We start from the raw sequence: 16,622 nt of genomic DNA on the forward strand, positions 1-16,622 counted from the left end.
TAAAATGCACATAAAATCAACAGTGTAATGTTTGGATTCAGTCTTGTCAGGTGAACTGTTGTGGCCTCACCCTTTGGTCTAATAATTTTCCCATAATCGAACTATTTATTTTCTATTGCTGGCATGGTTATGCATATGCTTTTCATATTTCTTCTGTAAGAAACATTTCAATTTTTCCTATCCATATAGGCCAATTTCCATGAGTGTAAAGGGTTAATGGAATGTAAACATCCAAAAAGTGATCTTTTATTTCAGTCTTGTCAAACCACTCACGTCACTCATAGAGATGCACTAACAGCACGGAGCATTTTTTGAATTTCAGTTATTGCTGAAGTAATGATGATGTGTTTGAATTGCCCTGGCAAAATAAGCAGCTGTCACAGAAGATGGAGCTGAGTAACATAATTTGTGAGGGTGTAAACGGTGGGAGGACACATTGGAAAGTGACAGCTCATTACTACTTGAAGCTCCCAAAGCTGGCACAAGTTGAATGTTTGGAATGGGAGAGAAGTTTGTTTTTTTCAGTTTAGAAATGTATCTCCAACTATCACAACTAGTAGTATTGAGTATAAGACTTTCGACAATTGAACAACTATCACTGTACTCACAAGACCCCTTATCCTTGACAGTGACTATTGAATAGTAATCCTTACTCCTTAGTCTGAACATCACTGGCAATCTGACTGTTACACAGCTCAGACCCTTTGAGCATAGCCCATTTTACAGTGTTAATGTACCGTGGTAATTGATGAACAAAAACTATTTATTTACTTGTGACGATTTAAAGACTTAAAGGGAACAAGAGTGCTTGACTATGAAGACCTCACATGATGTTGTCTATTAGATTATTTCACTTCACACACCCTGCACTGGGTCCCTAGCAGAAACCATTTTGGGTTCTACATGTTCCTGTTAGTATGACTGCAACATTTAAGATTGTATAAGCTTGGAAACCACACTCCATCTCCTTGGTCCCTTTTAAGATGGGTTGCACATCACTACACTGACTGAGCCACTGCAAACCATCCATAAAACATGTTATTTGAAACTACAGTAACTCTTGTATTTCACTGATCCAGGTAAGCCTCTGAATGAAGTTAACAGAGGGGAGAGGAGCTGAGGACAGATTGAATTAGTACAATTCACTTGACCCCTGAAATAAAGGAATTCATTAATGTATATAAATACATCTATTTCCCACTGCTAAATAATTCATTGCACAAACATTATTCTCTCCATATCGACCCCAACTATAATTCCTCTCACTGACTCACTTTACCCCACTGACTTTAGAGCTGTGGCTGAGGACCTGTCAGCAACAAGAATGTAGGGTGAAAAGGAACCCCTCCCTCCTTGCTGACCCTGGAGAGAGGTGGAAATGATATGCCTTTTAAGTCATGTAAGAGGATTTCAGGACATTAAAGCCATAATGCATAAAAACATATTCGGAGGAGAGATCTATCTGAGGGCAGACTAATCTAGCTGCTCTGGGTTGGTGCCTCAGTAGGCTATAGTCCACTTTACCAGCTGAGTACCTAACCCTGTACTCCTGACCTTTATTCTCTGCATCACTCAAGGTCCGTAGACTGAGACTTCAGCACATGGGTCACAATGTTACCAGTTACCACACAGCCAGATGATAATTCAATGGCAGATCCTTCAGTACAATACAGTACAATACAGGCAACCAAAGTCAAATATAAATATTCACGATCCGTTTTTTATGGACTGAAGCCTCTAAATGGCTGATCCAGTGGCGACCCATCATTCAAGGTAGATGTTTTGAACCCCACGTTTTTAGCTAAAATAAAATAAAAAATAAAATGTTTTAGTTGCCTGTTTTGCACGTTATTTTGGCATTAATATGTGTCACATATCAGTTTGGAAACAATGTAAAAAAAATATTAAAATTCATCTAGTTAATAAAGCCGCATACAAACATGGTCTCTTTTTTGCTTTCTTGAGTAAGGAAGCTCCAGAATACAGGTGTTTCAGTCTAGCTCAGTGGTTTCTGTGGTGGGGTAACCAGTGGAAAATACGGAGCGTAGAGGTTGGTAATGTTCTCTAGTTGCGCCGTGATTGGCCGTGATTGCGCCGTGATTGGCTAAGTCACCGCCAAATCTATGGGTAGAGCTCGAAAATGCAAGCCCCTTGGGTGCTGCCACAGAGTTACATTAGAAGTGCCCATCCAAGAAGGCTCAAGGTCATTGGCCACAGATAAAATGACGTCAAATCACATTATATAAACAGTAGCTTTGATTGGACTGATCATGTCAACATCATACTTTCAAAATCTTAGCTAGCAGTCATCATCATGAATCAAGTCGACAATCTACTGGCAAATCCTTTTTAATCCTTGTCATATGAAGAGAAATTATGGATAAAACGTATCGGTGCTCATCGGCCATTGAACATAAACATTACACAAGTTGGAAATCGCAAATTCAACAATGAGTGGTTTGGAAAGAATCAGTGGCTAACTGCAAGCATTGCAAAGCAATCATTAGCCTGCTATTCAGTGGGGTGGCTGTGTGGTCCCAAGTCTGGGTTTAATTAATAACCTCTTCGGGCTAGGGGGCACTATTTTCACGTCCGGATGAAAAGCGTGCCCAAAGTAAACTGCCTGCTACTCAGGCCCTGAAGCTAGGATATGCATATAATTGGTAGATTTGGATAGAAAACACTCTAAAGTTTCTAAAACTGTTACATTATGTCTGTGAGAATAACATAACTTATTTGGCAGGCGAAACCCCGAGGACAAACCATCCAGGAAAATTTGTTTTTGAGGTGACTGTTTTCAATTGGGTTTCTATGGGAATTTAGATTTCTGAGGCATCTGGTTGCAGTTCCTATGGCTTCCACTAGATGTCAAGAGTCTTTAGAAATTGGTTGATGTTTTTCTTTTGAGTAATGAAGAAGTAGCCCTTTCCTTTCTGGGTGTCGAGCCTAGTGGACTGTTTTGTTTGGGGCGCGCGACCTGGGGCTCGCTCCACTTTAATTTTATCCACTATTGAACACAGTATATTCCGTCTGAAATTTTATCGATTATTTACGTTTTAAAATACCTAAAATTGGATTAGGAAAGTTGTTTGAAATGTTTGGACCAAGTTTACAGGTAACTTTTTAGATAATTTGTCGTCATGTTGGGCGAGTTGGAACCGGTGTTATTCTGAATCAAACGCGCCAAATAAATGGACATTTTGGGGATATAACGACGGAATTTATCGAACAAAAATGACCATTTGTGATGTTTATGGGACATTTTCACTTGTGATTTTATGAAAGTTAAATATTTCAAATAATTTAATTTGTATTTCGCGCTCTGCAATTTCACCAGATGTTGTCACCGGATGTTGTCATTTTAAGGGTCTCTTTTCCAAGCTTAAAATGATAAACATTCAACATTGGCCATGCTGTCAATCCAGCATGATTTGTGCCCTGCTCAAAACACCTGTTGACTCGGAACTGGGAAATCTGACTTCAGTGAGTTCAAGATAACTGGGAACTCGGGGAAAAACAAGTTCTGACTGGGAAAATACGTTTTGAACGGTCATCCAACTAAGTCGAGAACTCAGGCCTCTTTCTAGAGCTACGACCTGAATATCACTGACGTCATCATGATTCGACCTGTTTTTTTTAATGAGTTCCCAGTTGTCTTGAAAGCACCATAAATCCAGAGAATGGCAGACTTTGATGACAAAGTTGGATGACAAAATTTTCCCGCGAAGGACTGCCGCACCACCTTCCTTTTCAAGTGAGCACAGAAAACAAGGTGAGTCCAAAAATGTTTTGTATGCTGTTGCATAAGTGATGTAATATGCCAGGGAGATATGTATTCTGTAGCTAAGAAAGTAATACTAAGTGTATGTTGTGTAGTAAGCTGTTAGTAGCACATTTACCTCAACCTAATAATTTGGTCTATTTTCCCCTCTTAAATTCATCAACTGTTCTGACTTCGTGGTGCACATGTAGTCTATAACCTGTTTTAGAGAAATGTAATAATTTCTGACTTGGTGTACACTCTAAAAAAGGGAAGATACCTAGTCAGTTGTACAACTGAATGCCTTCAACTGAAATGTGTCTTCCGCATATTTGGCGCCCGAGGAACAGTTAACTGCCTAGAATTAACTGTTTGCTGCCAGACAAGGCTCCGTTGATAGCCAGGTGTAGCAGTGGTAAGGTGTTAGGACTGCTGTTGGAACTCTGCTATTGGGACAGCTTTATGTAGGCCCTAACAGTTTGTGGGCACCGTTTATCACCGTTAGTGTGCAATTAATGTATTGTTTAGTGTTGTTTTGTATTATGTAGTGGCTTTGCTGGCATGCATCCCCCCCCCAAAAATGTGTTTGCCCCACCAAGATTTACATACTAATATCACCACTGGGCTGATCAATGACAAGAAAGGTCAAACAAGTGTCTATAACCACAGCATCTCCTCCCATTAACACTGCTGCATTACAGCTCATCCAATTAACACTCAAAATGAATAAACACAATACAGTCACTGCTAAATACAGCCCAGTGATTTACATGGGCAATGAAGCACTTGGGGACCTTGAAGGAACAGTAATGATGCAGAATGTGGGCCCTCTCACGCCTTGCTGCGTTTCGCTGCTGACTAACCATGAGATTTAATTTCAGGGTAAGCTTTGTTACTTCTGGGCATGGTCGTATATCAGGGGTATTAAGGCACTGCTGCAGTTCTCGTTTTAATGTCTCATTGATGGGGAAGCTCAGGTGTTGGGGAGAGAAGAGGCCCATGGGGAGCTGATTATCAGACACAGAGTGTGCTGGGTTGGCAATACTTAAATAACGTGGAATTGGAAATGAAAACCCTGCTTGCAGAGAAAGACTCCTGTTTTAATAATCTCAACCCTATGCAAGGAATCACAATTGTGGCAACATTGTACCTGGGAACTAAATCTGTCTGAGAGATGATGAGCTTGTTCTCGAGCATTTCAAACAATAATGAGACTGTAATGCTGTCTAAATGAGAGCCCCTACATTTAATTCAAAGCTAAGAAAGTGAACCTCCTAATCCCATTTACTCTTGGTCATGCTCAGGAGCTGTGAAAGGTCATAAAGAGCTAATCTTTGATTTTTTAAATTATCACAATGACTATATCTCTTTGGAAGTGTCTCATTCTGTCTTCTAAAAGCTTTTTTTTTAATGTTAAACAATTTGGTAAACATTACCGGTAAAAAGTTTTAGAACACCTACTCATACAAGGGCTTTTCTTTATTTTTACTATTTTCTGCATTCTAGAATAATAGTGAAGACATCAAAACGTTGAAGTAACACATGTGGAATCATGTAGTAACCAAAAAAGTATTAAACAAATCATATTCTATATCTGAGATTCTTCAAATAGCCACCCTTTGCATTGATGACAGCTTTGCACACTCTTGTCATTCTCTCAACCAGCTTCATGAGGAATGGTTTTCCAACAATCTTGAAGGAGTTCCCTCATATGCTGAGCACTTGTTGGCTGTTTTTCCTGTGGTCCAACTCATCCCAAACCATCTCAATTGTGTTGAGGTCAGGTGATTGTAGAGGCCAGGTCATCTGATGCAGCACTCCATCACTCTCCTTCTTGTTCATGTTCAAATAGCCCTTATACAGCCTGGAGGCGTGTTGGGTCATTGTCCTGTTGAAAAACAGATGGGATGGTGTATCGCTACAGAATGCTGTGGTAGACATGCTGGTTAAGTGTGCCTTAAATTCTAAATAAATCACAGACAGTGTCACCAGCAAAGCACTCCTAAACCATCACACCTCCTCCTCCAAGCTTCACAGTGGGAACCACACATACGGAGATCATCCATTCACCTACTCTGCGTCTCACAAACACACGGCAGGTGGAACCAAAAATCTCAAATTTGAACTCATCAGACCAAAGGACAGATTTCCACCGGTCTAATGTCCATTGCTTTTGTTTCTTGGCCCAAGCAAGTCTCTTCTTATTATTGGTGTCCTTTAGTAGATGTTTCTTTGCAGCAATTCGACCATGAAGGCCTGATTCATGTAGTCTCCTCTGCAACAGATGATGTTGAGATGTGTCTGTTACTTAAACTATGTGAAGAATTTATTTGGGCTGCAATTTCTGAGGCTGGTATCTCTAATGAACTTATCCTCTGCAGCAGAGGTAACTCTGGGTCTTCCTTTGTTGTGGCGGTCCGCATGAGAGACAGTTTCATCATAGTGCTTGATGGTTTTTACAACTGGACATTTTCCAGATTGAATTACCTTCTTGTTGAGCTGTTCTTGCCATAATATGGACTTGGTATTTTACCAAATAGGGCTATCTTCTGTATACCAGCCCTCCCTTGTCACAACGCAACTGACTGGCTCAAATCAAATCAAATGTTATTTGTCACATACACATGGTTAGCAGATGTTAATGCGAGTGTAGCGAAATGCTTGTGCTTCTAGTTCCGACAGCGCAGTAATATCTAACAAGTAATCGAACAATACCCCAACAACTACCTAATACACACAAGTCTAAAGTGGCGAATGAGAATATGTACATGTAAGTATATGGATGAGCGATGGCCGAGCGGCATAGGCAAGGTGCAATAGATGGTGTAAAATACAGTATATACATGCGATATGAGTATTGTAAGATATGTAAACATTATTAAAGTGGCATTATTTAGAGTGGCATTGTATAAAGTGACAAGTGATCCATTTATTAAAGTGGCCAGTGATTGGGTCTCAATGTAGGCCGCAGCTCTCTGAGTTAGTGATTGCTGTTTAGCAGTCTGATGGTCTTGAGATAAAAGCTGTTTTTCAGTCTCTCAGTCCCAGCTTTGATGCACATGTACTAACCTCGCCTTCTGGATGGTAGCGGTGTGAACAGGCAGTGGCTCGGGTGGTTGATATCCTTGATGATCTTTTTGGCCATCCTGTGACATCGGGTGCTGTAGGTGTCATGAAGGGCAGGTAGTTTTCCCCCAGTGATGCGTTGTGCAGACCGCACCACCCTCTGAAGAGCCTTGTGGTTGAGGGCGGTGCAGTTGCTGTGATACAGCCCGACAGGATGCTCTAGGTTGTGGATCTGTAAAAGTTTGTCAGGGTTTTGGGTGACAAGCCAAATTTGTTCAGCCTCCTGAGGTTGAAGAGGCGCTGTTGCGTCTTCTTCACCACACTGTCTGTGTGGGTGGACCATTTCAGGTTGTCTGTGATGTGTACGCCGAGGAACTTAAAACGTTCCACCTTCTCCACTGCTGTCCCTTCGATGTGGATGGGGGGGTGCTCCCTCTGCTCTTTTCTGAAGTTCACGGTCATCTCCTTTGTTTTTTTGATGTTGAGTGAGAGTTTGTTTTTCCGAGTGCCCTCACTTCCTCCCTGTAGACTTTTCCGTTGTTGTTGGTAATCAAGCCCACTACTGTTGTGTCGTCTGCAAACTTGATGATTGAGTTGGAGGCGTGCATGGCCATGCAGTCATGGGTGAACAGGGACTACAGGAGGGGGCTGAGCACGCACCCTTGTGGGGCGCCAGTGTTGAGGGTCAGCGAAGTGGAGATGTTGTTTCCTACCTTCACCACCTGGGGGTGCCATCAGAAAGTCCAGGACCCAATTGCACAAGGAAAGGTTGAGACAGAGGCCCTCCAGCTCAATGATGAGCTTGGAGTGTACTATGGTGTTGAATGCTGAGCTGTAGTCAATGAACAGCATTCTTACATAGGTATTCCTTTTGTCCAGATGGGATAGGGCAGTGTGCAGTGTGATGACGATTGAGTCGTCTGTGGACCTGTTGGGGCGGTATGCAAATTGAAGTGGGTCTAGGCTGGCTGGTAAGGTGGAGGTGATATGATCCTTGACTAGTCTCTCAAAGCACTTCATGATGACAGAAGTGAGTGCTACGGGGCGGTAGTCATTTAGTTCAGTTATCTTTGCCTTCTTGGGTACAGGAACAATGGTAGCCATCTTGAATCATGTGGGGACAACAGACTGGGATAGGGAGCAATTGAATATGTCCATAAACACAGCAGCCAGCTGGTCTGCGCATGCTCTGAGGATGCGGCTAGGGATGCCGTCTGGGCTAGCAGCCTTGCGAGGGTTTAAATGTTTTACTCTCGTCAGCCATGGAGAAATAGAGGGCGGGGGCACAGTCCTTGTTAGCGGGCTGCGACTGTGCCACTCTATTATCCTCAAAGCGGGCAAAGAAGGTGTTTAGTTTGTCTGGAAGCGTCACGTTGGTGTCCATGACGTGGCTGGTTTTCTTTTTGTAGTCTGTGATTTCCTGTAGACCCTGCCACATACGTCTCGTGTCTGAGCCATTGAATTGCGAATCCACCTTGTCCCTGTACTGGCATTTCGCTTGTTTGATTGCCTTGCGGAGGGAATAACTACACTGTTTATATTCAGTCATATTCCCAGACCTCTTTCCATGGTTAAATGCGGTGGATCACGCTTTCAGTTTTGCGCGAATGCTGCCATCCATCCACAGTTTCTGCTTAGGATAGGTTTTAATAGTCACAGTGGGTACAACATCTCTAATGCACTTCATTATGAACGCACTCGTCGAGTCAGCGTATTGGTCGATGTTGTTCTCTGAGGCTGACCAGAACATATTCCAGTCTGCGTGATCAAAACATGGCTTCCGATTGGTCGGACCAGCGTTGAATGGTTCTCGTCACTGGTACATCCTGTAACGAGTTTCTGTCTATAACACGGTAGGAAATTTGCTTTGTTAAAATCCCCAGCTACAATAAATGCAGCCTCAGGATATATGGTTTCCACTTTGCATATAGTCCAATGATGTTCCTTGATGGCCGTCTTGGAGTCTGCTTGAGGGGGAATGTACACAGCTGTGACTATAACTGACGAGAATTCTCTTGGTAGGTAAAATGGCCAGCATTTGATTATAAGGAATTCTAGGTCGAGTGAGCAGAAGGACTTGAGTTCCTGTATGTTGTTATGATTACACCATGAGTCGATAATCATGAAGCATACACCCCCACCCTTCCTCTTCCCAGGAAGTGTTTAGCTCTGTCGGCGCGATGCATGGAGAAGCCCGGTGGCTGAACCGATTACAACAACATATCCCAAGAGAGCCATGTTTCTGTGAAACAGAGAATATTACAATCTCTGATGTCTCTCTGGAAGGCAACCCTTGCTCGATTTTCTCAAATTGACTTTTAACAAGGCACACCTGTTAATAGAAAAGGCTCCAGGCTGTATAAGGGCTATTTGACCAAGAAGGAGAGTGATGGAGAGCTGCATCTGATGACCTGGCCTCTACAATCACCCAATTGAGATGCAGCCAACAAGTGCTTAGCATATGTGGGAACTACTTCAAGACTGTTGGAAAAGCATTCCTCATGAAGCTGGGTGTGTCCAAACTTTTGACTGGTACTGTATATTTATAATTTTCTCCTCTACCCTTTGAATGAATCATGTCACTCATGAGCTTTAAGGGTCATATGAAGAGACAGTGGTTGCGTTTCTCTGCCCAGATGTCCCATCCATCAACCTATGGTTGCATGTCACATCATTGACTGTGTCATTGACAGATTGCTATAGCATATGATGTGGTTAGCTGATACGTAAAACACCTATCCAGGCGTTGTAAGAGCTGGCAGGCATCAACAAAGCCTGGGCAGGAGAAACGTGCCTGGATGGATGAAAGAATGTCAGTTAGAAAGATAGAAGTGAGAGGCAAAGTGAACTTTATTGGAAAAAACAATTGCAGTATCTGTTGTTTTTTTGTGAACATGCTTTTAAAGAGACTTTACCTTGAAGTTTGTGATAGATATCAAATCATTCTGAGAGATGGATTATTTTATTCAGTATCTGCACACAGTGAACTGTAGTCTACGGTATGAATCAGAAATAGGTTATCAGACTCCACTGGGTAGCAAAGTTTGATATTTCTTTATGGAATGTAATCAGAGAGTGGCCTCAGCCTCATCAAGTTATGTGTTCTTGTTTGAAGCAGAAGCTTGTCCTCAGGGTCTGTAATGATGGTAACGGTGAACTGGATACTCACAGGCTTCAATCTAATTACACTGCTGCAGTTTAGAGCCCGGAGGCATTCTATTATGTTAGCAGTGCGCTCACAGAACCTAAAACACTTGGATGCCTTCACTAAAAACTCTCAGAGCAATATCCGCAACTCTACAATAATACATCACTTTCTTCTTCCAAGTTTTTTTAACCATCTCAATGTAATATTTGGCCTTTACTTTTTCTGTAGGCCTATGTGACTTTCATTAAAGCTGCATTTGAACAATAAAGGCTGTAATGACTTTATATGCATAAAACATCATCTCTACTTGACTCATTTCCATATCATGTGTAAGGATATATCATGGGATAAATGCACTAACTGTAAGTCACTCTGGATAAGAGCGTCTGCTTATGACTAAAATGTAAATCAGGGTTGCCTGGGAAAAAAATCTAGCAAAATTACCACTCAAAACCCGGACACGAGGCTTAAAAAATAGCAACCAGCATCGCTGCTCTGCTCTCTATCACTCAGCTGTACACACACACACACACACACACACACACACACACACACACACACACACACACACACACACACACACACACACACACACACACACACACACACACACACACACACACACACACACACACACACACCCTTCCGCTCAGTACTCCCCCTCCCTCCCACTACTTACCCTTTCACTCAGCAACAGCCTGACTCACTTTCTGATAGTCAGCAGCAGGTAACAGTACAAAAATACAAATTGAAAGAGAAATGCCATGGCGGCCGCGGTGCAATTTAAAAGTAGGACAAAAACCCGTTATCCGCGACCAATAACACTGTAATGAAACAGCAGGGAGCAGGCCTCGAACCTTCGACCTTCTGGTCCGAAGTCCAGCGCGCTATCGACTGTGCCGCAAAAGTATGCTCATGCGGCAGAATCGATTTCCGCGCTTATAAACCCAGGGTCGTTACAATACATTTTCACCCGCGACATCGTTTTCAAAGTAGACCAATTTTCGGAAAACTGAGGACATGGCAACGCTGATGTAAATAACCACACACTTTGGGCTTGTTCGACATTGCCGCCGACAGTGCAGGCGATTTACCAATGACACATTACGGTTTTGATCCTCTCGAACACGGGCATTATATTTGAGTAAAATACCTGTGTGAGTTTGTGCTACCATCTCGTGGTCAGGCATGTATAATACTTGTCAAATCTGCACACTCATTTTTTATATTAGCCTGTATCAGTCGTCTGTAATATTTATATAGCTGACAATTTAACACCGGCTGTGATTTTTTAAGTGCTTTTTAATATTTTCACTATTTGCTGTTGAAAATCTGAAATGTGCAGTTGAATTTCTAGAGGACGGAACTAGTTAATCAGATACTGGGGACTACATTTGTGATGCACCAGTACAATTTCGTGTGTTCTTCCAGTTTAGCTTGAGCTGCTGTTCATTGCGGATACAACACCCTAAAAGGCACATCTGCTGGCTACTTCGGTCAAGTTTCAGAATTCAAGAAGATGAGTTAATGAAACTCGGAGTATTCAAAGGTTTGTCAAATATGTGATTGTTTTACGGGGCGTAGGACCTCTGCCTGTATCTGGAAGGCAATTGACAGTTGTGAAGGACTTCGACACTTCCTTGCTCAAATTTGTTGTTTGTCCACTATCCAAAAAGCAATTGAGGTGAGTCATGTTATTATACATTACCAGATTTATACTAGTTTACCTAATCCAACGACGATCTTGTTTTGCTATGGCATAGCTGAGACAGAAACACCACTTTTTGTCTCAGCTGTTTAGGTAGCATCAGCTAACAGTTAGCTAGCTAGCCTAATTTTTGTACTCTCGTCTTATCACGCAGGTACGAGGTAAATACCAATGAACTCATCAACGAGGAGCTTGGCATCGCATACCCAATATTTGATGGGATTCCCAACATGATTCCCAATATGCAAGATTGATTAAAAAATAACCTGAAACACCAGTGAAACCAGCACAGCAGGCATAAAACACAAACAGTAAAGACTCAAGAAGATCTTGACCCTGAACAGTGTTTAAATTAGTTGTTAGCTAGAAGTCAAGATGTTATCTCTCTCTACCCTCACAGTACTGGTTCCTATAGTGTCCCTATTTGGACTTTTCTATTCTGCGACTGTGGATGATAATTTCCCTCAGGGATGTACAAGCACTAGCAGTGTGTGTTTCTACAGTCTTCTGTTACCAGTCACCATCCCAGTCTATGTGTTTTTCCATCTATGGAAGTGGATTGGAATCAAGCTATTCAGACACAATTAGTGTACGCTTTACATGAATAGTGTTTCAGTTGAATGTCACTAATAATAAAGGTTATCAATTAGTGATGTGTACTGTGGTGATGGCGTTGCACATGAAGCTGCTATTGCTACCACAGCTAATGATCCACTAAATGATTATGTAAGAAGAAAATGACAAATTAAGGAACTTTATTTGATGAGTGACTTGCAATTTCTTCCATAAAATGTGCATTAATAATTTTTTTTTATTGAATGTGTTTTTAATTCAACTTGGAAAACATATAAAATGAACCTATTTTGGAAACCTGGGACAAAGAACACCACAAAGCAAATGTATCCTTGTGAATGACTATCACTAATAAAATTGTATTGTTTTTGACTCTTTTTTTTTTTTCAACCTTTAGTTCTTGAGGGGAAGTTCGGGTTTGAACTTCACTTGTTACTTTTTTGTTTTCTTCCCACCACGGGCCTGTGTAAGTTTCATCAAGGGAGATTGTGGTCTTGGGGACTGTCCATCGCCCTTCATCTTAAAGAAGAAAGATTCATTCAGTCTCATCTGAACTGCCTTAACTTGACTCTTGCACCGCCAGAATGGGTCATTCTCCTCACTTGACGTTGTGTCTGACTTCTGGCCAAGTGGGGGGCTGGTTTCCTCTTCATTAGCCTTTCTTTGAGATGATGGGGGATGTATGCCCATCTCTGCCCTCATCCTGTTAGGGAGACTCAGGTCAGTAGGTTGCTCTGAGCACTCGGCAGCTCCACACGACTGGTGAAACCTGAGGAATGTGGAGATCTCTGAGGTAAAGAAGTTCTCTGTTTGAGTGGCTGTCTCAGATGTTGACTTCCAGAGCAGTGGCTCCTCTTTTGGCTCTATGAGTGACTTGGTATGCCTGGCCAATTTTATGGTGTTGGCTTCACCAGTGCCTCCACTGCTGGAGTGATCTGAAGATGTTAGTACTCTGAATTTCTTCTGAGTTATGAACAGGTCCTCACTGTTGGCATCTTCAGCAGTACTTTGAGAGTTGGTTTGTCCCTTCCCATACTCTGTCCCATTTTCTTGCCCCTCTCCCCACTGATAAGTCCCAGAAAAGTTGATCTCATTGTCACTCTTGGGGCTTTCCCAGGGAAAAGTGCCTTTGGTTGTTGAGGTGCAACACTTGACTACTTCTGGCTGTTTTGCTTGTATGTAATCAGGGAATAAATCAAATGCAACTTTCTTTTTTCTCTGGGTCTTCTTCTTGGGTACCTTCACTGAGTCACTAACCACCGGCACAGGTTCCTGTTTCTGAATGTAATGTTTTACAGCAAATTTTACAGTGGACTTTCCCCTAGACTTAATTGGCTTTATTGGAGAGTTTGGTGCACTGTTTCCCTCAAAAAGAAAATAGCTATCTTGTAATCCCAGGGCTACTTTTCCCTTCTTTTTCTTCTTCCTATTACCTTTGGACTTTTTGGTTTTCTTTTTCTCTTCAATACCAGCCTCTTTCAACTCTGTCCTGTGGGTTTTGTCCTTTTTTAGACATTTGTCTTTCTTTGATTTATTTTTTATTTTTCCTCTCCTGGGTGAATCCCAAAATGTGTCAGATTCTGTGTACTCCGTCTCCGCTCTTTCAGCCATCTCCATCTAGAAAAGAGAATGTGTGGAAATTATTATATATAATTATTCATAATCGGGCCTCTTGACATCAAAATAGAAATATGAAATAATTTACATGTATGCAGTCTAGGTGCTGCCCATCACAATGGATTTTTTAAAATATGCTTTAAGGCTGTTTATCAAATGAGAATTCTCTCTGACTATAGCATACTGTAATTGGTTGTCTTACCAGTTATTCAAGACGCCTTCTGTTCCTCCAATGTTGGGGAACTGTTAACGTTACTTGTATCCTCTCTTGAAACAATGTAACCCAACACCTGTATTAAACACATAGAGCCTCATACGGTACATCTTGATACATTGCACATCAATCATCTCGACATGTAACATTTTGTATTAATGATGGAACTTGTTACAGTAGCCTGACTAGGCAAACTTTAGAAAATATCGTCGATTGCAGGCTGTGGTCTTCCAATACAAAGTAAGAAATATAAATGACAACGACATTAAATTGAGCTAACTACAGGCCTTGGTCGTTAGCCTACCGACCGCAACAAAAAAAGGTTAGCATACACCAAATAGTCTGGAATTATGTCAGATGTGGAACACTGAAATAAATCTAAATTGGTACCAAATAAAGTTTTCAGAAACTATATTAATCATATAGCGATGAATTACCTTCTCAAGTCATTCTCCGGCCCTGACACATGACAGACTCCCGCCACCCACCTCTTCAACTTCAGAGAGGGGGCATCTTTCTAACGCGCATGCCCTTTCATTTGACAAGACTACTGGCTGATCTCGTGACACACCTACTGTATGCGAATCTTGCCACCACTCACCTGCATCTACAAATAATGTTTGTCTACCAGGTAATTAACCTAAATGAGAATATTAAGATGCAAAAATAATATAGCCTAATGTAAAGTGTCAAACTGTTTAATTTTAAGGGGGTCTGTCTATAAATGTGTTTGGGACTGTTAGGACTACCATCAGCAATCTCAATTGGACCTTGCAAGATGATGACATGGTATGAAGGTAAAGATAATATTATTTGTCCAAAGATTAATATAGATCTCAATTCCAATTTCAGAATAAGTGAATAGAATATCAAAATCCTAAATCACCAAAATATTTACATGGTCAGTGTTTACTGTATAGGCAATCAACAGACTTTCCAGTTTTCCTTCACAGCGTTCTTCAGGGTGGTGAGTACAGAAGTAACCTTTTTACACCCATTCAGTCCTTAATGAGTCACCACACATTGGGCACAGACATCATTTCAAGGTAGATTTTATGTACATTTGTCAACTAACTTGAATTCAAAGTGAAATCAACAAAACATTTCACCATGTCATTGGATTTAGGTTTTAAAAAATCCAATCATTTTCCCACGTTGATTCAACATCATCACATTGATTTATTGTTGTTGAAATGACGTGGAAACAACATTGATTCAACCAGTTTTTGCAGTCTAGCTCCCATCATGTCTCATAGCATAGCATCAGCGACCTTCAGGTCCTACTGTGCTTAATGTTTTCACAGGCTGAGAGGGGAATGCCATGCTCATAATAATGGGGGGACTCCTTTCTCTTTTTATTGTGGGAAAAAGTTTCTCTCAACTATCATCTGAGGCCTTGATCAGGGCTGACTGAGAATGTTGTCTGTGAAAATAGACTGTGCCCTTTGTACAATAAGGTTGATACAGTAATAGCCTAGTGTACGGCTGCAAAGCTTAGTCATTGATTACTGCTTTTGGTTGTTTTTCAGCAATGTCCCCTTTCCGGTGACAACTTGGTGTGTGTGTGTGGGGGGGGTCAGGTGCAATAACATATACTTGAATTACAATATTTTGTTTAGCATCATAAATCTACTAATGTTTTATTAAACCATACATTTTAAATACATGTTCTATTATAATACAAAGTTCAGCAGACATTTAAGGTTCTTGAGTTTGTGCCACATTTTTGTTTAAAAGAAGATCCAAGAGATCTTTTGCAAGTTCAGTGGAGCAGAAATTCTTAAACTTTTGCCTAATATCCTGCTTTCCCATTTCTGTGATAGGACACTAGCCACCTATATGGTAAACCAAATTAGAACACTGACAATACTTTAGCCTACGCTGTGACTTTCTACCAGCTGGTCACAATGGTCACACGTAGGAACATCCCCGCAATATAACATGGAAGGAAAGTATTTATATCTGAAACTAATGTAGTTGTTGAAGTGTTTATTGGAGTGTGTGGATTAGGTAATAGGCAGCGAAGGCTCCAGTTTTACGCTAGCGTGGGTGGCTGACACTATGAGGTCCTGTTTGGATAAAAGTGTCTGCTATATTACATGTATTATTTTAGTCAACAGCATTCATTTTCTGACATTGAGGCCATTACAACTTTGTTATTCACATTTACAGTGGCTGCAGCTCTGGCGAACCGGATGTATTGAACATGCAGTATTTAGACACTGCACATATGATTGGATGACTTCCAGATCGAGACTCTCATCTGTTTTGCACTCTTGATGCTCCATTTGTCCAAGCGCTACATTACTTCTGCCTGTAAATGTTCTACACACCCAAGGGATTCGCTTTATCTGTGGAGGTATAAGGAAGAATGTGTCAAAACCATGGGTTTGCTTATCTTTGGAAGCAAACATCACCCCTTAAGTGTTAAAATACACAGCACATAGCTACAGACCTTTCACTACCTCAGCAGAGGTTGCGGATATGGAAAGACATCATTAAATATATCGGTGACTCCAAACAAGCGAGCCCCTAC

The 16,622-nt window shown here is 41.3% G+C and overlaps 2 protein-coding genes across 2 annotated transcripts; one reads left to right on the forward strand and one right to left on the reverse strand.

Moving 5' to 3' along the window:
* Window positions 1-11,365: 11,365 nt before the first annotated feature.
* Window positions 11,366-12,632, forward strand: zgc:162634 (uncharacterized protein LOC555881 homolog). Its single transcript, XM_039017597.1, has 2 exons — window positions 11,366-11,658; window positions 11,837-12,632. Exon 2 carries the CDS (start codon window positions 12,058-12,060, stop codon window positions 12,268-12,270), a length of 213 nt encoding a protein of 70 aa, XP_038873525.1. The 5' UTR covers window positions 11,366-11,658; window positions 11,837-12,057; the 3' UTR covers window positions 12,271-12,632.
* LOC120066304 lies at window positions 12,449-14,583 on the reverse strand. Its single transcript, XM_039017596.1, has 3 exons — window positions 14,524-14,583; window positions 14,075-14,162; window positions 12,449-13,872 (listed from the first exon to the last, which is right to left on the reverse strand). Exon 3 carries the CDS (start codon window positions 13,870-13,872, stop codon window positions 12,688-12,690), a length of 1,185 nt encoding a protein of 394 aa, XP_038873524.1. The 5' UTR covers window positions 14,075-14,162; window positions 14,524-14,583; the 3' UTR covers window positions 12,449-12,687.
* Between the last annotated feature and the right edge of the window lie 2,039 nt (window positions 14,584-16,622).

This window comes from Salvelinus namaycush, chromosome 21, assembly GCF_016432855.1.
Source record: "Salvelinus namaycush isolate Seneca chromosome 21, SaNama_1.0, whole genome shotgun sequence".
Lineage (NCBI taxonomy): Eukaryota > Metazoa > Chordata > Actinopteri > Salmoniformes > Salmonidae > Salvelinus > Salvelinus namaycush.